Source organism: Amblyomma americanum, chromosome 8 (genome assembly GCF_052857255.1).
Source record: "Amblyomma americanum isolate KBUSLIRL-KWMA chromosome 8, ASM5285725v1, whole genome shotgun sequence".
Lineage (NCBI taxonomy): Eukaryota > Metazoa > Arthropoda > Arachnida > Ixodida > Ixodidae > Amblyomma > Amblyomma americanum.
In genome coordinates, this window is record NC_135504.1 from 83175132 (window position 1) to 83198821 (window position 23690).

Here is a 23690-nt window from a genome sequence, read left to right on the forward strand (position 1 = left end):
GCGCAAGTAGTTGCCAGCATTTGTCCCGACTTTTTCGCATAGGAACAGGGAGCTCAATTATTGGTGCTGTAGTTCTGCATCACGTGGCATAAAGAGGTTGTAGTGCCTGTTACAACATAGCACACGAGGCACACACTGCCATACAAACAACTTTTCTTGATCATCTGCTCAGGAAGAAAGCTAGCGACACTTACCTAGGCAAGATCCTATACGTGAGCAGATGATCTGCTGTAAATACTAGCGTGAAGCACGCAATCTAGACTTCAGGAAAACTGAAAGCGAGATTCAGCCACATTTTCTTTTTCGCGCTTGGTATTAATCAGTATTGTTTCGTCACTATTAGCCTGGGCTTTGCCGATAAATATAGCTATATGAACAGCTCATGCTGTTGACATACTGGCGGTCAGATCCATGCTATGCTGATCAAAGAGCATGTGCTTTCTTATCTACTTAATTTTTATTGATATTGCTAGTTGTATGAACTTTACAGGGCGGGTTAGAAACACTAACGCAATATACACCTCAGAAAGTGCTCACAACCACAGCCGTAAACAACAGTAAAAATCTAGAATAAAACCTCTAATGTCAAACTTGTCGCAACTCAGTTGCATTGTCAAATACAGCAGCAAGAGCACATAGCACGAGCACATTGAACATCGAATGCAAACAATGGAGGGCAGTGAAACGAGAACAATACAATAATGGCAGCATGAGACTGACACTTCCTAATCAAGTGTTAAACAAGAAAAAGGTGAGCTTTCAAAATAGTGCAAGATTAATTATCGTGACACCCTCTCCCCCTCTCCTCGTTCTTTCTGGCGCATGCAGAACCACCTCTATTAATGAAACAATGAAAAGCATCGCTTTCCAGGCAGCACAACAGAAACAGGCCAAATGCGAACAGAATATATGGTCAGTTTGTGGACAAACACTACAGCATGAAGCCGCCTTATAGTCGTTGTACGTCAAGGCGCCTTCAGTGCGGCTATGATGTGCATAGGCGTTAAGCGCACTCAATTCGAACGCAGCAAGAGGAAAAATTTAAGCAGGCACGGTTGACTGAGAACTTACGCTAATGAAATATTCGTGCAGGTTTTTCATTTTATTGTTCTTTAGAAACTGCAGTGCAGCTCCGATCACTGCACCTCAGGCAAGTGCATTTTGTTGCCTGTTTTAGAGTATCTATATCTGAAAATATGAATTCGTCATGGACATCATTTTCTTTAGTTTTTGCTGAAATTCACCCGAGTAAAGAGTTCGTTGAAAGAAAACTATTATTTTGCTCTCGCGTGTATATCGACCCTGCCGAGAGATGGCGACGCCGCTAGATTTAGTGGTACACACTTGGCATTCTGCAAAGTATACTTAATTGCTCCCAATTAATTACATAGGATGGGTTAAGCTTGTTGTTGTAACTTGCGAAAACGTATCTGCAGGCTAGTTGGTGCATTACACGAATTTATTTTTAGCGCAGAAAGACAGCACAGGAAGGAACGAACTTGACAGGACAGAGTGCTAACGACTCGGTTTCTACTGAGAGATCGCTCGCTTTTATATTGCAGCTGCTCTTATCAACAAAGTGAAGGAAAAGAATTCGCACGCGGACATATGAGATCAAGTTGGATCCCGTCATCCCTCGAGGAGGATTGGAGTGAATTGTTTTCTTTCACTTTGTTAATACGAGCAGCTGCTGTGTAAAAACAAGTGATCTGTCAACAAAAACCGAGTTGTTAGTTAGCGCTCAGTACTCTCAAGTTCATTTCTTCGTGTGGTGTCTTTCTGCCCTTAAAAGTAATTCTAGTTTGTGTAATTGTTCACAGATGTTAATATTCTGTGAAGAAACACAGAAGACAGAGCACACGAGGAGCGGTCGCTAAATATAACTGCCTTCGCTTTTCCTTTCATTGTTTACACGTGTTTCAAGTCGGCTCTACGACTGGCAAACTACCTCCCTTCATCGCTTTTACATGCTATCCACCTGCACTGAGCCCCTCACTCGTTATCCCCAGCGGAGCCGTGGGCTGCGCGCACGTGGGCTCTCATAGCGGCCATGTCCACAAAACCTTTCACGCAGTGCGGGCAGTGCAGCTGGTATCGGCGGCCGTGCACCACCCTCTCATGTCTCTGGGCGGCAGTCCGTAGCGCGAACGTCTTGCCGCACTGTGAGCAGGCGTGGGGCCTCTCCCCCGTGTGCGTCACCAGGTGCTTGGTGAGGCTGCCCTTCCGGGTGAACCCCTTCCCGCAGCGGGGACACACGTGTGAGGCAGCCCGGCCGTCCACACAGTGCTGCTCCCTGCGGTGACTCGTCAGGCTAGACGCCTGGCTGAAGCGCTGTCCGCACTCGGGGCACTCGTGCGGCCTCTGCCCCGAGTGGACCGGGAGGTGGTTGGTGAGATGATGCCGCTGTGTGAAGCCCTTCCCGCACACCTGGCACACGAAGGGACGCTCGCCCGTGTGGGTGCGCTCGTGCATGGTGACGTGTCCTCTGGGTGGAAGCGAACGAAACGAGCAGGGAAGAGCATGTCAGCCTCATTATTTGATGAACTAAAATGTCCAATGCACTCATATGCTACCGCGAATGGCCGCGGATCCACTTCTAAACTACACTACTTCGTCCGGAAGGAGACAAGAAAGAAAGGGAGTATTTTTTTTTCAATAATGCAGCACCACCCTGTTGTAACATTTTCCTGCTGTGACACCCAGCTATTTCTCTCACCTCTTTCCGCTCTTCTTGAATATAAATATCGGAACACCATAACTGTTTGTCGCAAGTCGCAGGTGTATCTATATATTGACTGTGAGGGTTCGTCCCTTTTGGTGAATGGCTCCTCCCTAATTTTTAGTTACTTTAACTAACAAGGAAGGGCGCCGGCGTGGCATCGAAACGAGCGCCACGGACGGCGTGATTGCTGCGCGCGCGCGGGGCATAGCACCCGATCTTCGGCTCGGGAACCCGACGCGCACCGACTGTTCGGCGCGGCACTCCGCTCTTCGCTAGCGGAGCGAGGCCTCGTGCTGGGAACACCCGCCAGCTCGTCCCTTGCGACCTCGGAGTTTCTCGCTTGCCCTAGCGTGGGCGAACATTCGCTCGTAACTGTGCTGGTGAGTAGGACGACCTCGATTCATTCGCGTATTTGGTTGCTAGCTGACGTTATTGTTGTTGTAGCAATAAATGTCTCTTTGTGTCAGCCAGAGTGTTGTTCCTTGGTTCCCACACAGAGCAAGTCCCACCGTGGTTGGCGTGCGCTCGGTAGCGCGCGAGATTACGGGGTTGGGCCCGGCCGCTTCTGAATCCTGTCAGCCGCGGTTAATCGGGGAAACATAAGTATCCCCGAATTAAAACCTCACACAGATGAACCAAAACGAGGCGAGATGACAAATCGCGCCTTACCTGTTATCGCTCGAATAGGGGCAGTGGGCGCAGCGGTGCCTTCCCTCTGGCCGCTGCGGGTGTTTGCGCCGCCTGTGCTTCTCCAAGTGGTCTCCCGCGGAAAAGCGCTCGCCGCATGTGTCGCAGGAGAAGACCGGTTGCGGTCTGGCACCGCTGTCTCCGTCTTCTGTGCCCAGAAACAGCAGATAATTTGTGGAGAGCTCGGGAACGAACTAGAGTTTCAGCACTAATCGCAGGCCATGCCAAATTCACGTCTACATACATGCACAGAAGTGTTATTACCATCGCTTTCTTGTTTGATTGCTTTTTTTTAATCGATATTTATATCCTGAGGGCATAAAAGGCGTCTGTAATGTTGGTTGAAAGAGAGTGATGGCTAAAGAAATGAAATATGTTGTAAGTTGTAATGAAGCCGACGAGTGAACGATGATGCGGTCCCTGCCTCCAAACCATATATGACGAAGGATTGGTCGGCGAGACACTCCCTGCCGCGCCAGGTGCCGGAATCTCGTCGGCTGCAGCGCCTGGCATACCCACAGCAGATCTTGGATACAAGTCAAGTTTATTTCAGCTTCTGTCGCACAAAAACCGTGGGTGATGAAAAAAAAAGCGGTTCGCAATGACCGCTTGACAAGCTTCGTCACCCGTAGAAGTCGGCAGCATTAGCAGACAGTTACACAGGAGAGTCATTATACATTGTTAGAGAAAGAAGAAACGACAGGTAAAAACATTTCAACACAGTAACAACATACAACCGAGTCAATGAACAGTTCCCTAAGTGCCGAAGAAGTCATTTTTGTTAAATTGCTATCGAGAGGGGTGTTCAAAAATTTAGGAAGAATATATTTTGACATCGCTCAACCGTAGTTTGTTCTGCATCTGGGTATTGCAAACATTCCCTGGTCTCTAGTTGCATAGGGTTTCATATATGGTACACGAGGAACAATGCGGCTCAAAAAAGGGTAATTTCGTGCCGTGATTTTTTTATAAAAACAGGCAAACCTGTAATCGAATAGCTTATTAACCGGAATAATTTTATACCTTTGTCTTATGGAGCGAGTCGGGACGTTAAAGGAAGCATTTGTAATGATCCGTAGCATTTTTTTTCTGTAGTGTAAAAAGTTTTTGTATGCTTGACACAGTAGTATTTCCCCATACCAAGTAACAATAATCTATATATGAGAATAAAAAAGCCTCATAAAGGTCGAACTTCGTTTTCGCGGGAAAAATATGTTTATTACGAGCGATGATACCTATCAATTTAGACAAGGTGATGCATATCTTGCTAATGTGGGTATTCCATGACATTGTAGGAGTGAAATCTACGCCAAGGGAGGTGAATGCCTCGACGTATTCTAGTTCTGTGCCGCTAAAAAGGATTGGTGGAGGATTCGCGACTACCTTGCCCTTGGAGTGAAATATAATTGCCTTTGTTTTCTCTCTGTTTACTAGTAATGAATTCAATGAAGACCATTCTCTCAAGTTATCCAGTGCTGTGTTCGCGGTATCTGTCAGTTGTTTCGTATCTGAGGAGGAGCAGAATAAACTGATGCCGTCGATCAGCACAAATAATATATTTTATCTCTTTACTTATGTTGATTATGTCCTTCATATATATATATATATATATATATATATATATATATATATATATATATATATATATATATATATATATATATATATATATATGTGTGTGTGTGTGTGTGTGTGTGTGTGTGTGTGTGTGTGTGTGTGTGTGTGTGTGTGTGTGTGTGTGTGTGTGTGTGTGTGTGTGTGTGTGTGTGTGTGTGTGTGTGTGTGTGTGTGAGTGTGTGTGTATATATATATATATATATTAAAAAGTATAGGACCTAGAAGACTGCCCTGGGGCACACCGTTTGAAATTTGTAGAATTTCAGAATGCCAATTATTGATGGAAGCATATTGTGATCACGAGCACATATATGATTTCAGAAGATTAAGGGCATGACCGCGTATACCGTAATGTTCAAGCTTTACAAACAGAGTCTTATGATTAATCGTATCAAAAGCCTTACTAAAGTCTACAAAAATTCCTAATGCAAGCTTCTGGGATTCAGTATTGCTTAATATACACTCCTTTTGATCAAGTAATGCCTGTTCTGTTGATCAATATTTGGTGACCCCGTACTGGCAGTCATTTATAATAGTGTTTTTGTAGGAAATTATGACCACGGAAATGAATTACACTTTCTAGCCCCTTAGAGAACAAGGGCAAAACTGATATTCGCCTATGATTGCTTACATTATTTCTGTCTCCCTTTTTAAAAATTACGGACACCCTGGCAAGTTTCATGGCAGCAGGAAAATTGCCGGTAGAAAGTACAATGCGTACAATATGTGCGTTAGACATGGCACAATTTCAGGTAAGACATACTTTTTTGGACGGGTTTGGAAATTGCAAGAGTTAGGCTTGCCGTGGGGGAGGGGGGGGGTTGTCCTTCAGGGTTTTTAGAATAATGTACACCTCATTTTCATTAGTCGGTTCAAAAAACAAGGATTGTGAAATTTTGTTACCCAAAAATTTCGAACAGGCACGATTGTGAGAGCGAGTCCCAACTGAGGTAAAAAATTCGTTAAAAGCATTGGCCAAGCACGATCTTCTTAGTTCCGTACCTTCAGCTTTCAGGGTTGTAATTTTGTTTGGACGAGTAATTGTGTTTAACAGCAGATTAAGATCAGCCTCAAAAGCAGGTTGGACGCTCAACTGACTCAATCGGGATTGCAGATTGGACACCCGAGGCAGGAATATAAGTCTCAAAATTGAGGCCACTTTCGATCTACGGTTTGAGGAGCTTCGCTTCAGTCTCCTTGTGCAGTTGCTTGCGCACATTACCACCAGCGCACCTCTGTACTGGCAAGGACAACTGCATGACTGCTCGACGTTCTTATAAGCTACTACCATATCTGGCACTTGCTTCAAGGCTTGATTTTTCCGAAGCTGAGAAAAAAAGCATAGGCAGTGAGCGTTCACGCCAGTGAGGATGCCAAAGGGACGCGACTATTGGAGGTGGGTACCCCGGAAACCTGCCGGACTCATTAAACATTTGCCCAGCGCTTCCGTGAGACCCTGACGAGGAGAACATTAATCGATATTGTAGGCCTTGTTAGGCGCTCTTCCTGGCAGGCGATATACCAGGTCTCTCGGGAATGCTTGGGACTAATTTAAAAAATAGGCTTTTTGAGGTAACAGTATGGCGTTTGGCAAGTAGTAATGCGGCTTTAAGCGGACACCGGAAAACTGGTGTATTGCTTTTACTAGTAAACTGATGAACTGAATTGTAATAGTTAATTTCCTATCTCCGTGGCACACGCTCCACTTGGCCTCCTCTGCCATGCCTCGACAAGCGCTGCGAAAGCAACAAGCAGCGGTGAGCACCGCAGATATTCGCGTACTGTAAAGAACGGACATGACGGAAGCGAACAGTCACCGAAACCAAGAAGCAAAGACAGTCTTTTTAATTTGTGATGTTCATCAACCGAAGAGTAACTGGGTAATTATTTGAAAGATAATTTATTAGAAAGCAGAAGAAAAACACAACGACCTGGCATCAATGGAATCCGAACCCACAGCCTCTGAATTACGCGTCCGGTGCTCTACCAACCTATAAAGACGCATTCGTCGCTGAGAAATTTGTACCTAAGATTCTTCCCACTAATCGATTCAAACTCATGACGTCTTTACCAAAAAGAGCGGGTTACCACTGTTCTAAAGTGAATAGTGATAGTGTGGCCTCTGGGATCCACGCCCGGAATTCGGTGTCGACGCACGCATTATGCTTGCGAAACCGGCCATGGAGGCCGACAGCTGTATTTCGTTTTTTTTTTCATTTTCTTATATTATAGCAACTCCGTTGCCGGTGACAGTGGTCTCTGTGATTGAACGAGTTTCCTTGTCGATTGAAGTCAACTTCTACTTGACGTCCCTATTCTTTAAACACAGGTCATTTGCAGTAATACATTTCTGATGACCATTACGAATTCAAAGTGTCCCATCAGCCTCTGCATGAAAAATCTAAATCAGATCACCCCATCCAATTGCGACTGCTCGTCCCTGGCGTGAAAAGACGAGACCCTCACCTTTCGCGGACGGCCCCGAACCTCGTCGCTTGCCGAGCAGCCCCAGTTCCCGAGCGAACGCTGTGCCGTACCACACGAGGAGCTCCTCGCCGGCCCCCACGGCCTTGGGTGTCCGGTAGTAGATGTTGCCGTAACGCCGGAAGGCCACCAGGTTCTGCTCCTGCGGACTGGCCGCGCAGTTCACGTAGCGCATCCAGTTGGATTTGTCCAGCGGGCGGCCGTCCACCAGGAACATCTCGCCGTTTTTGCGAACCTGCGTACAAGCCGGGAAGAAAGTCACCTTGGTGCTCTCTCCTCAGCTTTAACTTAGGGGCGCCCTGAAACACACTGGAATCTTTTTGAAGCCTTTGTCTTTTAGTCTGCAGTAGCTGACAAAGTGAAGAATCAAAGGAACTTTACAAAAATAAAGTTTGAACGGTCATTTTCGTCAATCTTAGCTAATGCTAAAGCCTCGAAGATAGCAGCAATGTCCACAGTGGCGACTCGTGACGCTGGTTTAAACCAAAAAGTACTGCATACCACGTCATTATACAGAACTATGGCGCCCTGATTTTGAAGAGCGTTAGCTCTTACTCGTCACTTTTCGAGATTTCGTGAGGTCTCCTACCACCCTGAGATCAAAGAGCCATCTGCGGATACAACTAGAAAACAGCGCATCTCACGTTGAGACTTGTAGCGCCATCTACAATATCATTATAGAAACAACCTCCTGCCGCATGCCAATGATGACGTCACGGTCCAATAAGATGCATAGAGGTGTAACTATGTGAGTATGACGTCAGGGGACGAAATGGCGACATAGTTTCGATTTCTCTAATCCAAGATCGCATCCATTAAAATTGGTTGTGCCCTCTCATCCATTTCCCCTCCTGACCAAAAAATATTCTAAAACGGTAGGAAAACTCTGCCGTTACAGGACCGCTATACATGTTTACATTCGTTCAGCTATATATAATCCGACAACAACGGGCACCGATCCGGGGACAGTTGTATGCCGAATTTGGAAGGCAAATTAAGCCTATTGGTTGTGGTATAAAAATAAAACCACAATTAAATAATTGGTAAACATTGTATACTACAATTACTAATTGAAGCGTTACTATATCGCAAAGCAAGCCGAATGCTAAGCACACCTTCACCCCCCAAAAGAAGCAAATTCCGCTTGGGACGTATCTTGAGGGTGTGCAACTCGACAATGAGTAGACGTGCATCGTAATTTCTTTGATAGATGGCGCCAGGCGGCGCTCGTTCCGCTATGCGGCGTGTGTGCACGCGTAGCCGAGCATGGTGGCAATCTACCCCGTTTCAAAGGGTATTTCATTCTGTTTCTCGAGACCAGCGGCGCGTTTTCCTTCGCTTTCTTCATCTAGTAGACCAAACATCTAACGCTCGTTACTTCAACGCCTCCCAGATGATGACGCCCTTTTTTTTAGTAAGCTACGACTCACACTTTCGACCTGGCTTCGATGGTGAGACGCTTGGTCGTTTCGTGACAGAAAATCCCAGTAAATTATGGCAGTTTCTCTCAAACAAAAGAACTAGAAAACTTGACAAGAATATTGCCAATGACACTGCCACTACAGATAAAAAAGAGGTAGCTGAAGTTTCAATACTTAATTCCAAAGCGTGTTTACTAAATCTAATACAACGTTCACCGATTGTTGTCTGAACAGTCTCAAAATTAACAAGTGTTATTACCATAAAAGGAATAGTAAAACCGCTCCTGCGGCTGGACCCCTACCAATCTCTCGGCTACGATAATATTCCAACTACCTTTCTTAAAGTGTACGCTGAAATGCTAGCCAAATTTTACATAATAATATTTAATAACTTTTTGAATCGGCTATGTACCAGGTGAATGAAATACTTTCCCCCATGGTTCCGGTTTTTAAAAGCGGCAGCCGATTGCCACTAGGTAATTACCGCCCTATTTCTTTGATTTCTACCTCCTGCAAAGTGCTGGAACATGTACTCACCTAATGCCACAACAATTTTTTATACCAGACGGAAATAATGACCAAAGCCCAACGTGGCTTCCGTCGAGGACTCCCCACTACAGCACAGCTAGTGGTCACTATAATGAACTACCCAAAGTGCTAGATTGTGGTGATCAGGTCAACATAATTTTTTCTTAAATTCCGTAGCTCGTGATAGAGTCCCTCATCATAAACTAGCAACCAAAACGAAAATAATAGGCGTTCCGGATCAAATAATTCATTGGGTCACTTCATATTGCCGCGAATCATTGCAGTTTTTGTTCATTCTTCAAAGCTGCCCGGCACGCAGCTTTATCGCTGTATTTACGATACAGACGCGGCCAGATTTATCTCGATTGATCGCATCAGGGCAGAGCTGATTCTACGTTGTTCCAGAATGTTTTAGTAACTTTGCACGCTTTATCTCGAAAGTTCGCTTTCAGCTTTAAATTGACTATGGCCGATAGCGGCGGTCATTCTGTTCGACGACCGCCGAACAGACTTGTTGGTACACCGTCGTCGCGTGATTTAGTCCATTGGGGGCTCAACTCAGCCAAAATAAAGAGCTTAGTTTAGACGCCATTTTCGCAGCCTTTCTTTTCTCCGGACTGCAGTCACCGCTTCCTGACATCTGGTGGAGGTGCTGGGTAGCCTTCCAAGTCGTGACACCAGTCCTCTGCGCATCGCACCGGAGCCAGCACAGGTCTTCAGCGAGAGAAGCCTGAGTTCGGAGCCCTCCCAACAGCACTCGACAATGAAAAGACGCTGCTAAGAGCTCTAAATGCACCTATTGCCTGTAACGTCCCCAATCTTGTTCTTATCGGTGTGACTCGACTTCAGCGTTTTCAGTTTATAAGCGCAACGTGCAACGATCTCTTACTCTCTACTGTTGTCTACCAACATCTCATGTAACCCTGGAAGGCTCGTGCGTGTAAAACCCGGCAGTGTGAGGTAGCGATGACACTCATTCGGTGCTGGATTCTCCGTTCAAATCTTTACTTATGTAGATGCAGGTTCAGTTCCACAATTCATTTTGCGGCTTGTGGTGAAGTAGAGATATTGGAGCATTTCCTATTCTCTTGCCGGAGTTTGAACATCAGAGGAGAGCCCACCTAGAAATTACCATTAAAAAAAGGGGTCTCACTTTGTCGGTTCTCCTCCTCCGCTCTTTCGGCGCGAGCGCCAGGGTTTTGCACTGTATCAAGTTTGCGAATACCTCCCCAATTATATATCAGCTACCGGCAGATTTCCTTGCGAACTGTTTCGAAAATTTCCGCATTCAAAAGAGCGTTTGGGAATTTTCATATATTTATAAATTTAATTCTCAGATATTTTCTCCCGATATTTTGTTTCTTCCTTTCCTTTTAAACTACTCTGAAATTTCACCCAAGTCACAGTCATCAGCTTGACACCACTTTAGCCTATTCTATGGGGTGTCCCCACTGAACCCTGGCCAATCCCCCGTCGTGGGTATGTGCCATGTCACCAAGGCAACAACAACACCAAAAGAACAACTCTTTGCCAGCCTCGTCCGCCAGCCGCCAAAAACAGTCCAGGAATTCATGCAAGAAGCCTGCACGATCGAGAAGACCCTCGACATCTGGGCTCGGCAGTCCAACCGCCCTTCTCTCTGTGCAACCCGTCCGGACACAACCACCACCAGCGAAAACTTGCGGGGAGTCATGCCCGAAATCGTCCGCGAGGAGCTAAGCCGGTTACTGCCATCCTCCCCACAGCCCCAAGCAGCGGCTTTCATGGATGTGGAGCGGGAAGTGCAACAGGCACTTGGCACCCCGGCAGCTACAGAACCCGAAGCCATCACCTACACCGCTGCAATACGCACTCATCAGACCCAGCGACACCCTGTAAGTACTCTCTGAGACGAGACACTTGTTCCAGAACGCCGCCTCCCTGCCCCCGCCCGCCCAGCCTACGCACGACGCTGAAACCCCAGGAAATGCGACGCCTGTTCCGACAACCTACCGTTGTGCTTCCATTGCGGGGAAGCCGGCCATATTCGTCGTGACTGCCCGTACCGACGTATCTGTCTTCGTGGGTTTGCCGTTGACGCACCACGACCACGCTTCGGCCAACGTCCGCAAGATATCGACGACTTCCTGTGTCGCGAAGAGTACTCGCCGAACCGCTTTTCGCGCTCACCATCGCCGTCAGCCTCGCGCTTTGCGTCGCCACGCCGCAGCTACGCAGTGGCGGTACGAGGAACGTCTCCCAGCCCACGTAGGGGAAACTAAAGACAGCAACCTCTGGAGGTGAGGTTGCTCACGAGCGAAATACCGAAGAACCTCCGACGACCACGCCGCACGAAGACGCCACCCTGGATACGCCGACGCCGCATACAATGACTTCGACCACGACGCGAACCGCCTTCAAAACGACGCCGCTGCCGAAAAACGCTTCGACGACACTGTCTACCCGCGATTCCCATACCCGACGAAGCCGTGACCCGACGCCCAAGACGACGTGCAACGCAAGTGCCAGGACGTCCGACTCCGAAGTAGTTATCGATGGCCGGAAAGTTACCACTCTAGTCGACACAGGAGCCGATTACTAGGTAAAGAATGGAGCATTCGCTGCGCAGCTGTCACATATATTGAATTTGAAATAGAACTATGAACGAAAGAGGTTTCAAGAAGACGACGACGGTGGCGATAAGGATGACGTGTATTAACCGAAGAATAAAGAAGATGAAGAATAAGTATTCGATGAGGTGGGAAGAGATGATTGGTGGAGATAAAAAAGATGACAAGGATGACGTGAACCAACGCCAAGGTTATAAAAGCGCGAGGGAGAGCGAGGCACGGGAAGAACAGAGAAGCCGAGGCTCCGGCGGGTCAGGAACGCTTCGGCGGGAAGAGAGCAACGCCGGCTATTGCTCCGGTAGCTCGAGTTTTATGGCTTCGCACCGTGGATTTCCTGCCGTTCCTGAGCCCGTTCCGAGGAGTCAACGGATAACTCTACCACCTGCTACGGCCAGTGGTACCTCCAGCGTTGTTGCCACCCATCCCGGTGGTGTCCCCAACGCCAACATAACCAGCACCACGTCCACGGGCAATTGAACCGGGAGCTCTTACGACGCCGCCAACGCTGCCAGCAACGCTAACCTGAGCACTTCGCACGCAACCTCGACGCCGACTACTGGACCCATGCAACGCAGCATCAGCACCGAACCGTGAGCACTAACGCTAGTAGTAGAACGTAGTAGTAAACTCTGGTAGTAGTGTTCCCGCCGGGTCGTGTGTATTGGTAGCCTCTGTGTTTTGTGTTAATTTTGTTAGTTTTCTGTGCTAGTGCTCGTGTCACGTAGGGTGTATTAAATGTGCCTCTGTGTGGGCACATCTGTCGCCTAATCCATTCTTTCGGTCAGAGCGTTCTCCGGGGATCCGTGACAAAGTGGCCACTCTGTGCCAGGATTCCTTTCTGTTTTGTCTCGGATCTTTCCAATCTCTCGACGGCAGAAAGCATGGATTTGGCAAAAAACGTTAGAACTGGCCCTTAAGCTAGCGTTGAGCTAGGAAGATGCGATGCGTCTCTATGACGAGGAGGAAAAGAGGCAGAAATAGGAGGCAGATAGGCAGAGAGAGCAAAGGGTGCAAGCACGCGAAGACGCCCGCGAAGCAGAACAGCGGGAGAACAAAAGAGCTCGAGAAGCAGATAAAAGAGCTCGCGAGGCAGAAGAGCGAGAGGCTAGAAGGCCTTGCGAGGCAGAACAGGAGAAAGGAAGGATAGAACGGGAGAAGGAGTTTCTTTTGTGTTAACAGCCACATGTCGCAGGTGATAAGGAGATCACGGACGACGATCGGCGTTCCTTAACGGTACAGAATCTTCTAGACTGGCCAGAGTTTGTCGAAGGAAGCTGATGGCTGCTTTTGATGACAAAAGAGATATTTTAGATGCACATCTGCACCGATTCGAGCCGATAGCTTTGGGGCACGGCTATGAGCATGTTTTTAGTCGGGGAGGCGCGGAATGTGTTTGGAGAATGCCTGCTGCTGATTCCATGGCCTACGAGAAAGTCAAGAAGGCACTCCTCCAAAGATTCAGGCTTATGGCAGAGGGTTTTCGTTTAAGATTTCGCATCACGAAACCTGAGGATTCTGAAACCGCTAAGCAATTTTCCTGCAGGTTGACCAACTATTTCGATAGATGGCTTGATATGTTAAACACAGAAAATAGTTTTTAAAGGGTGTGTGACAAGCTGGTGACAGAGCAAAAGACACAGCTTGTGTTTCAAGGTTGTATGAGGAGAGAACACACTGTGGATGAGTGCCGATATAGAACGCAGGACCGAGCTGCATGCGTTGTCGACTCTAGGGTAGAACTTGTCACGCCACCCGAAGTTCCACAGCTGAAAGGAGAGCAAACGCCGCTGGAAAATGAGGCAGTCAGTGGAACACCCAAGTCGAAAGCAGCAATGCCGGTGGTGGTTGGGCAAATAGGGGACCGTCCTATATTAGCGCTTAGAGACAGCGAAGCCAACACAGTTTTTGTTCGGAGAAGCCTAGTAAAGGACGAGGATCTTACAGGGGAAACGTCGGCGGTCACTCTGGTAGACAGCACAGTAAGGTACCTTCCTGAAGCTAGGATTCTAGTGTCCACGCCATATTATACTGGGCAGGTAGTGGCAAAATGCGTAGACCAACCCATCGACGATCTCATCTTGGGGAACATTACGGGTGCAAGAGGTGTCGAAGACCCCGATTCCGAGTGGAGGATGCTCGATGTTGAAGAACACCCAAAGTAGGAAAGGCCCACGACAACTCAGACGGGTGATCGGGCAGTCAGTTTCTCGTCGGCAATGGAGACAACAGCTAAAGTGACAGCCCGAGCAACGCAGCGTCCACTCTCTACTCCCGTTACGATATGTTTGAGCGTAACACCGGGCGAAATTGCAATTAGGCAAAAAGAAGACCAGAGCTTGAAAGTCTGCTTCGAAAGAGTGGGGAAAAGTTGAAAAGAAAGAAGAGTCGTACGTCATTCGAATACCAATTGATAAACGGTCTTCTGCACAGGGAATGCATATTTAGTTTAGGAAGGCGGGTCCAACAGCTCGTGTTACCGAAAGATATGAGAGAGACAGTGTTACGCTTAGGGCATGACGTCATTATGGCTCTGGACTCCAGGGTGTTCAAGAGATGGTGTCTAGGATCACCGAGGAGTTCTTCTGGCCGGGTGTCCAGAGTTATGTTAAACGCTTTTTTCACTCATGTGACGTGTGCCAGCGCACAGTTCCAAAGGGAAGAGTTGGTCCCGTACCTCTAGGCAAGATGCCAGCCATCGACGTACCGTTTCAGAGTGGCTATTGACATTGTGGGGCCAATCTCTTCAGTGTCCGCCAGATGCAATACATACGTGCTTACTCTGGTTAACGTGGGCACTCATTATCCTGACGCTATTCCATGGAAGACTGTTGACAGTATCCAAGTGGCGGAGGGCCTTGGGGAGATGTTCTCGCGTTATGTGTTCCCGAAGAAAATCTTGAGTGACCTGACCGGTGCTCGAACTTCACTTCGGAGCAATTGAAGGAGGTTAGCCGCTATTTGTCAGTAAGGCAGTTACTGACAACGCCTTACCATCTTATGAGTAATGGGCTTGTAGAGTGGTTCAAGGCAACCTCTAAAATATGATCAGGAAAATGTGCCAGGAGAGACCTACTGATTGGGAAAGATAGCTACCAGCGCTTTTTTTTTTCGCTTACCGCGAAGTACCGCAAATGAGTATTGGTTTCTCGCCCTTCGAGATGTATGGGAGAACCGTTAGAGGTCCACTTACAATACGTAAGGAGCTGTGGGCTAATAAAGAGATTGCGTCAGATCTCAAGACAACATACACATACCTTCTTGGGTTGCTTGACAAGTTGGAGGAAACATGCACGGCCGGCCGCGGCGGGCATTCTGCTCGGCAACCACCGAGCACGCTTGTTGCTACGCCGCCGCCGAGTGATGGAGTTCATGTGGGCGCAAGTCAGCCCGAATAAAGAGCTTTATTTAGACACCATTTTCGCAGCCTTTCTGCTCTCCGGACTGCAGTCGTCACTTCGTGACAATATTGATCAAAACACTCGACATCGATGGAGCCACCTCTGGATTCTTAGAGGTTTACTCAGGTGTGCCTGAGGGATAGGTTATGGGTCCAGTGCTGTTCAATATCTATATAAACACAAGCTCTCGAACCCTGTGTGTCCGTAAAGCTGTTTGCGGATGACTAATTATATTTAATTCTATGCAATCTGTGTCCGACCAGCCTACCTTAAATACAAATGTACAATTATTAGCGAAATGGTGTAAGGAAGAGGAAATGGTTATTAACTTTGACAAAGCATTTTACATACAGCATAAATAACAATGCAATCAGAGAGGTAAAAGAATATAAGTATCTAGGTGTCACAATAAAGACGGCTCAAATGGACGAAACACAATGATAATATATGTTCCTCCGCCCGCTAAAGGTTAGGATTTCTCAAGTGTCGGATGGGCGGTTGCCCTAGCGCCCTAAGACTGAAAGCATATAAATCCATTGTAATGCCAAGTCTCGAGTATGCCTCATTGTATGGGACCCCTACACGACAGATGGCACTCAAAAACTAGAAAAAATTTAAATAGGTCTTGCGCCTCACATTATTTTCAACCGTTACAGGCGCCTAAACTCTCCTTGCGCCATGCTGAAACTTGTGGACTTAAGACCACTTGCACATAAAAGAAAGGCCGCCTCAACTTCCTTCATTCATTATACTTTTCTCGACATGGTGTTCAACGCGAAAATTACATCGCTAATGATTCTGTACGAGCCTCGCGTCATAAGCATACCATTTGCCTGAAACATATTTTTGCACGCACAAATACATACAAGTTTTCTTCTTTTTTTCCCAAGAACAGTTTCTGAATGGAATGCTCTACCGGAGAGCTCTCCGCTGCTTTCTAATCAATCCTGATATCTTCACTACCGGCTTTGTAGCTGTACTGTAACCACATTTTCAAATGTACCTTTACACTGCAGTTTTTGTGGTATATCTCTATTGTTCGGTACTATCGTATTTGCTTCGCTTTTTACCCTGTACGTATTTCCCTCCCCTGCTTGAAAATACTGCATGTCCGCCGTATTCAATAAATAAATGATCAATATATAAATAAATGAAAGAGAATGCCGAGGGAGCTTCGAATTGAGCATTTCGATGGTATATCAGGTGATGGGTGTCTATCCTGGAATGTAGGTCGAATTAGACTACACATCAAAAAGTTCCTTTGCATCATACTTTATGGCAGTGCACCACTGAGTGGAAATATTTCTTGTTAGTAACTACATAACTGCTGTCGTAAATGACCGGGAAAACAGGTTCTCTAACCACTGCCTCAATGGTTCCAAAGGGGCCCTGTGCCCGACGCACCTGCCAGGTGTAGCCGTTGCCCTCTCCGTTGTCATCCACTTTGACGCCCTCGTAAGGACCAAAGTAGACCCTCTTGGGCAGTGGTTTGCGAGTGAACACGCCGTACTGGGCCCCTTTGATGGTAGAGCGACGGATGGACAGGCCCTCGGGGAGCGTCTTGTTGGCGCGCAGCTGATCACCGGCATCCACCTGCGAACGGCGTGGCCGTTTGAGGCTGCGTGCAATGCCATTGGCTACCCTTTTCTACAGCACTGGAAACACACAAACCACACTTCCAATATTCTCCGGAGCTGAAGTTTCAGACTATAAAACTCTCGTTTGTGTTTGCATGAATCAAGCAGTCTATGCAGTGTGATGAAATAATGAAAAGAAGGCCTGATATGTGGGCGGGGTCAAATGGAAAGGCGCAGTGAACGGTCTTGATCAAGGTGGGAACCAGAACCACGCAGTCGGGAATATAATGAAATATTCTGTAAAAGGAGGGAGAGGGAATTACCACAGTTTAGAACTGCAATAAAACGAAGGCACGCACTGGCACTACGCAGCACTATCTCCGCTCGGCAAGTTCGCTGTCGTATTTTTCACCGGGTCACCATGTGCCGGCCGAAAACAGGCAGATGCGAACGCGGTCTGAAGGCAGCTTTTCAGAATCATCATCCAAAGTTCGCGTGCTTGGCACTCACCTCCGCATCCTTGATATGGGTCAGTGGTCCGTGTTCGGGGCAGTCACCGGGATGGTCGATGCCGCAGTCATCGCAGACTGGAAGCAGATTACCAAGACCATGGTTTCCAAAAAAGATGTGAGAGGATACGACATTTTATACGCAATGCTCGCTGACTGGAGTGGAATCGAACTGCGCCTGAAATATGCCTGTCTCGGTGTTCAAGGCTCATCCAGGCCACGATAAAAGTGAATTCATCACAGAACTCCTTTTGTGCGTCACACGTTAACTGTATATGAAGTTGCCCGACTGGCCGCTCCAGAAAGTGAAGGATGTAAATAGCCAAGAATATTTGTGCTCAGAGCTCTCGACGCTATAGACAAGCCGCTCTGCATTTCATAAGCTCATCCATTAGCAGCTATACATAAAGACTCATTTACAATGAAGTGTGCATTTCCCATCCTCGTGTTGGAAGCCAGTAAACCGGCTTTCGCAGACAACTCACACAGGTATTCCTCGTCCGAGTTTTCCTCGCATTCCAAGTAGTTGACCTCATTTCGCTGGCGTCTCGGGTAGCGGGACCCGCTGGAAGACGTCTCGGGCGAGGCTGCATTTCATCCAAGGATAGTTGCAAGCATAGCTTGTCGCATATAATCGCGCGCATCGAGCTGCTATAACGGAATGCTACTATTCTGTGCTGAAAAACAAACATGCTGCAGACCAATTAAGTGTCATTTACTACATTCTATTAAAGACAACAAAAAACCAAACAGCAGTTCCCAGCACAGTAAAACATCGAACCACATATAATCATTAGTAATTAAGTGATGTTTCAAAACTTAAGCCCATAACATCGCTCAAAGCTCTACTGATTCCTGGCCGGAGTATCGAGATCTCTTTTTCAGCGAGAATCGGTGAGAGCTTGGCTGAAAACTGTGTGATTGCTTCCGCAGTTAATTTTCGCCGAATAAATTAGCTCGTAAAACTCACAACTAAAGAAAATACAATTTGCAGCTGGATTATTGAACTGCAACTAATGCCTTTCCAACTGAAAATCTTCAAATTCCTGCATGAATTACGCAAATTCCTGCATGAATTACGCTTGTTTCCAGCTGGATTATAGACCCGGGCATCGAGTCCACCTGGAACAGTTCTTGCTCCCAGCTGGAAAATTTCCAAGCTGGAGAATCTCTTCAGCAGCCTGAAAGTGCCATTCCTGCTGGGAATTCAGCTGGCAAAGTACATTTCCAGCATTAGTACCCATGACGAAAGCCTACCTAGTCTCTATTTTCACCTGAAATAGTCTTACTGTGTCGCCCTCTTTTTCGTAACAGTCAAAGAGCTCCGACCGGGTCAATTCTGCTCGCCTTTGGTCTATAAATAGCGATGCAATGTGTGTTCTCCGGTTGGTTTAGAGCTGCCGCCCCAGCACTTCATGGAGATGGGTCCACGAACCCGCACACTCACAGGAGGGCTGGCCGGACCACCCCTGGCCGCTGTCTTCACCGTCCTCCGCGTAGCTGACTTCCTTGACGGCGGCACGCTTTGGGTAGCGCCTGCCGTCAGTTCCAACTGCACCGGTGACTGCGTCAAATAAGGTGGAGTATGTTCGGTGTTACGAAAGGCGGGGATGGATACCGCTTCTTTTGTGTGCCTAAAACATTGTCATTCCAGGAACATATTTCATTTGTTTACACGTTTAGGGAAGCTGCATATATCAGACTGTGGCATCAATCATTCCCCACAGAACATGAAGAGGCTTTTAATCGCCACATTGTGCAAACCAAAGGCGCTTAACCCCAACCAGGGAACGATAAAGAAAGCTAAAAGATGATAGCGCGGTTCAGAGGGAGGCAGAGGCAGGCAAAGTAACCTTGTGAAATCCACTAACCTTCAGAGCGAGCTAATGAAAAGGCAGTTATTAAATCTTAATTTTTTTTAACTAGCTAATCTGTAGGATTTCCTCGTGAACTGACATCTGCCGTGGCTGAGACTATTTTCCTTGAAAGATTTTCTATTTCGAACATACTGTTTTTCGAAAGTTTAGAAAGTAGTCGCCGAAACACTGGCGATTATAGCAAATAAACAGATGCAATGTTCAGATGATTTTTCCCTCCATCCCACATTGCAGGGGCGAAGAAATTGATCACTTACGTGTTTCAACACGGTAATCCTCTTCCGAAGGTCCGCTGTTTTCTCTTTCGGCACGATGTTGCTTGACGGGAGGAGCCCACAGCTGGCGGCTCCAAGCAGCGGGCTTCTTTATCTGTATTGAGCTCTTTGTCAGCCGTGCATGATAATAATAAGGTTCAGAAATAAATCGCTATACCCATTCCATGGTCCAATATCTGAAGCGGAAGACAGCGATGACGCTTAAAAAGGAAACGAATACTTGGTCGAAATTGTAGGAATATTATACCATCTAGATTAGTCCACGAGCGTATATAGTAGAGCTCAGATATCGCCAGAAAGTGTGGTTGATGGCCATTCAGAGTGGTATCTGGGCTTAGTTGCACATTCATTTACAACTTTACGTTAACAACCAGTAAAATTGAGTTTTCTTGCAGGCTAAGCAATCTTCGAGGAACCCACTACAGTATCACCTTTCTGTAGTGTAGTGCAATATTTATACAGTACATCATACACACAGTATACTGTACTGTTACAGTACATCATACACACAGTATATCACCATACTGCACCTTGCTACAGCATATTCATACATTCACTGCACATTGCTTCGCCCGCACGGGTCCTAAGGTCTCAGACGTTCTTATTGCATCTTAAAGGGTCTGTCTCAGTCAGAGAAAAAAACAAAAAAATGGTACAATCTTATCAGTCCTACTCTGTGGTTGTAGAAATGAATATAAAACTGGCGAATTGTTCAGCAATCAATAATTTAAATTTTGGAAGAGAAGTTAACTCCAAACTGGACAGGGCACGTGCAGTGCTCGGGCTCTCAATATGCTGTTAGGCGGTCTATACTGCGTAGCCTGTGTAGTCTTCATGAAGAAGACTTGAGTGCAATTCAAAGTTGCCATTATCATCGAAAAAAAAACATATTCTTGTTATTACAAGAAGAAAAAGGCGGCAGTGAATTGTTTTGTAATGTAATTAGCGACAATGTACTGCGAGGTTTAGCGCATATTTTATCATCGCTTAAAATGCTTAAGATTATATACTGCACGCCATTACAGTATTCAAAGCCAAACTCATTTGCAGCTTCCAAAGACAAAGAAAGAACCGAGGGTGAGGGATAAGGTGACACCGGCTTGACCGCCAGCGTTGGCCCACTACAGATTGCAGAGAGCGGACCCGTACGTACTGGCGTGTCCTTGCTTTGCTTGCTGTGGTTTCGGGTCGGCGTTCCTGAAACGAATCAGTCGAGTGGATATATAAGGTATCACAAAAACAAGGATATATATATATACGCTTCTTGTTTTTTCTGAATAAATGTTGTGTACGTTATTGTGTACGTTCTGCGTGGTCAATATTTATTGTTGAACAGGTATTTATTGAAGGGGGCAGACACCGTTTCGCGCGCCATGCACTCACCCGTTCTTCTGGTTCAGGATATTCTGGCTACCTGGCCTTTCCGGTCGGGTATATGAGACATATATGAGACAGATACTGCGCCATTTCCATTCCACCAAAAACCAATTATTATTATTATTACTCGCTAGAAACTACCCGAATTCGGTCGGCAACAAGACTCAGTATTTAGGTTACGGCATGACAAGCTGACTATTGGTGGGTGTCACAAAATTCGGCGCATGTTCGAAACAAACAGGCGCTGCGCCTAAGCAATCGCGCCCGCGCGCGTTAAAGTAAAACAAAAAAAAACACCGAAGAAGGACCCCGGAGCGCGCGGTGCTTTTCACTCAGCTCGCCGGCGGGGCGACGAAGTAAACATAGACACGCGCAGCGTCGATTCTTCTCGAATGTTGGAGAAGTTTTTGCTTGTTGTCGACGGAAGGGGGGTAACTTTGTGCGCACCAATTGATACCCTCCCCCCCACTTCGCTCCGGCGCCGATGACTCAGCGTGCCGCGAATGACCTAGATTGTTCTAGAAGGTGGTTTCCGCGCTCGACCAATGGGGTCGCGCGCCCGGCGCAAGAAGAAGGAGTTGGTGCGGTTGAAGCTGCGTGTATGTGCGCGCCTGCCCTGGCGTGAAGAACAAACCGACGCGGACCGCGCCTATCAATGAGGGGCTGCAACCGCTGTCTGTGAGCGCAAGCCGCCGTTTAAGCTTCCGAGAAGCGCTCGACTCCCGGGAGAACACCACTCGACCAGCCAAGGACGGACCAGTGAGGCAACGTGCGCCAGTCTGCGGATCGGCTTCGTCGTGCTCCTCAGGGCGTCGGACTGTCGCAGTGCCCGGTGAAGAAATAGTGCTTTGTTTATTTGTCTCTCTCTGTGTTAGTGCACTTTGGGTGCAAAGATTTTGTTGAATTGTATCTCTCTCTGTATTCTGACTTTGCATGAGTAGCATTGTATTTGTGAATCTCTTTGTATGTGCTCGTACGAGTGATTGTAAATGCCTCTGTATCGTCTCTTAGCTGTGTACACTTTTTTGTTTTGTGAACCTTTGGCTCCGACCCATTCTCTGGCTTGCGACCGGCGAAAGCTGGGCACCAAACGACCAACCCCCTTGTCACTTGGTAGCTGGTTTCCGGCTGAGTTGAGGGCATCTCCTCTGTGACTGAGGCCGCTACCCCCACACTCTCTAAGGGCGTCTGGGAGCGCACGAAAAAGTGCGCGAAGTGGTGACGGTGGCTGTAGTTATTTTTATAACGCCGAAGCTGATTCAGCAAAGAAATAAAAAAATAATAATTTCGACAAAGCGTGTGTCTTTGCAGAATGCTTGAAAAATTGCATGAAATACACCATCGAATTCAGCTTCAGGCCCTGGCGGTATTCCGAACTTCGTTCTCAAATCATGCGCAACAATTATATCCGAATATCTAGCCATAATCTTTAACCTGTCTCTTACTATTTGTGATTTACCAGCAGACTGGAAGATGGGTAGCGTTGTGCCTGTTCACAAGGGTGGACTTTGGAACCAAGTGGTAAACTATAGGCCGATATCTTCAACTAGTGTTTGCTGCAAGACTTTGGAACACGTTATCTACTCAAATTTAATCAAACACCTTAATAAAAATAACTTTCTTGTTGACTACCAGCATGGGTTTCGTTCTGGCCTTTCTTGTGTTACGCTGTTAATCGAATTTTCGCATGACATTTAGCTTCCTGTGATCTGGGCATACAGACGGATTGCTTATTACTTTATTTCCAAAAGGCGTTCGATGCCGTCTCCCACATTCTTCTCTAGCACAAGTTATCCTTTCTCGGCTTGCCGCACAACATACTTTTCTGGATACAAATTATTTGACAATACGCGGTCAAAAGGTCTTGAATAACGGCTCCCAATCGACAAACGTTTCCGTGCTTTCAGGTGTGCCCCAGGGCTCAGTGCTCGACCCACTACTGTTTGTGATCTACGTAAATGACATTGGCTATGGTATAACCTCCGAAATAAGAATCTACGCTGATGATTACCTCTTCTACCGAAAAATATAACATGATTCCGACAGGATCGACCTTTAAAATGACCTGAACAGTATTTCATCCTGATGTCGCTCCTGGCTTATGGATCTAAATGTGTCTAAATGCAAGCATATGTTCGTTTTACCCGAAAGCATAGACCGATCAATACACAATACTTTTTAAACGATGAAATGATCTCTCAAGTAAGCGAGGCAAAATACCTAGGAGTAACAGTTAGCTCCGACTTGGCATGGAACCACCATGTAGACATTTTAACTCTGAAGGCTGCCCGCTCTATATATTTTATCAAACTAAACTTTAAATATGCTCCACAAGATGTGAAAAAGCTGCTCTACGTAACAAATGTCCGCCCAATCGTGGAATATGCTTGGGTCATAAGGGACCCATACACGCATGTTCTTAACAACAGATTGGAAAAAAATTCACAACCGAGCCGCCCGGTTTGTGTCCCACAAATATTCGCAGCGAAGCAGTATCACTGACATCAAAAGTAGCTTAGAATGGCCTCTTCTATCCTCATGTCGGCAATTTTTTCGACTCGTGTTTTTACGAGACTCATTTCAATGTCGCACCGTACTGAACAAAGATG

The 23690-nt window shown here is 46.8% G+C and overlaps 1 protein-coding gene across 1 annotated transcript in view; it reads right to left on the reverse strand.

The window, feature by feature from the left end:
• Positions 1–538: 538 nt before the first annotated feature.
• The window catches only part of LOC144102558 (histone-lysine N-methyltransferase PRDM9-like), a 39746-nt gene continuing 16594 nt past the window's right edge, over positions 539–23690 (reverse strand). The window contains exons 3-8 of the mRNA XM_077635800.1: positions 18038–18139; positions 17554–17630; positions 16871–17059; positions 7493–7745; positions 3392–3557; positions 539–2485 (exon numbers count right to left, since the gene is read on the reverse strand). Of these exons, the coding sequence (XP_077491926.1) occupies positions 1993–2485; positions 3392–3557; positions 7493–7745; positions 16871–17059; positions 17554–17630; positions 18038–18139 (1280 nt within the window). The 3' untranslated portion in view covers positions 539–1992. The remainder of the gene's footprint in view (positions 2486–3391; positions 3558–7492; positions 7746–16870; positions 17060–17553; positions 17631–18037; positions 18140–23690) is intronic.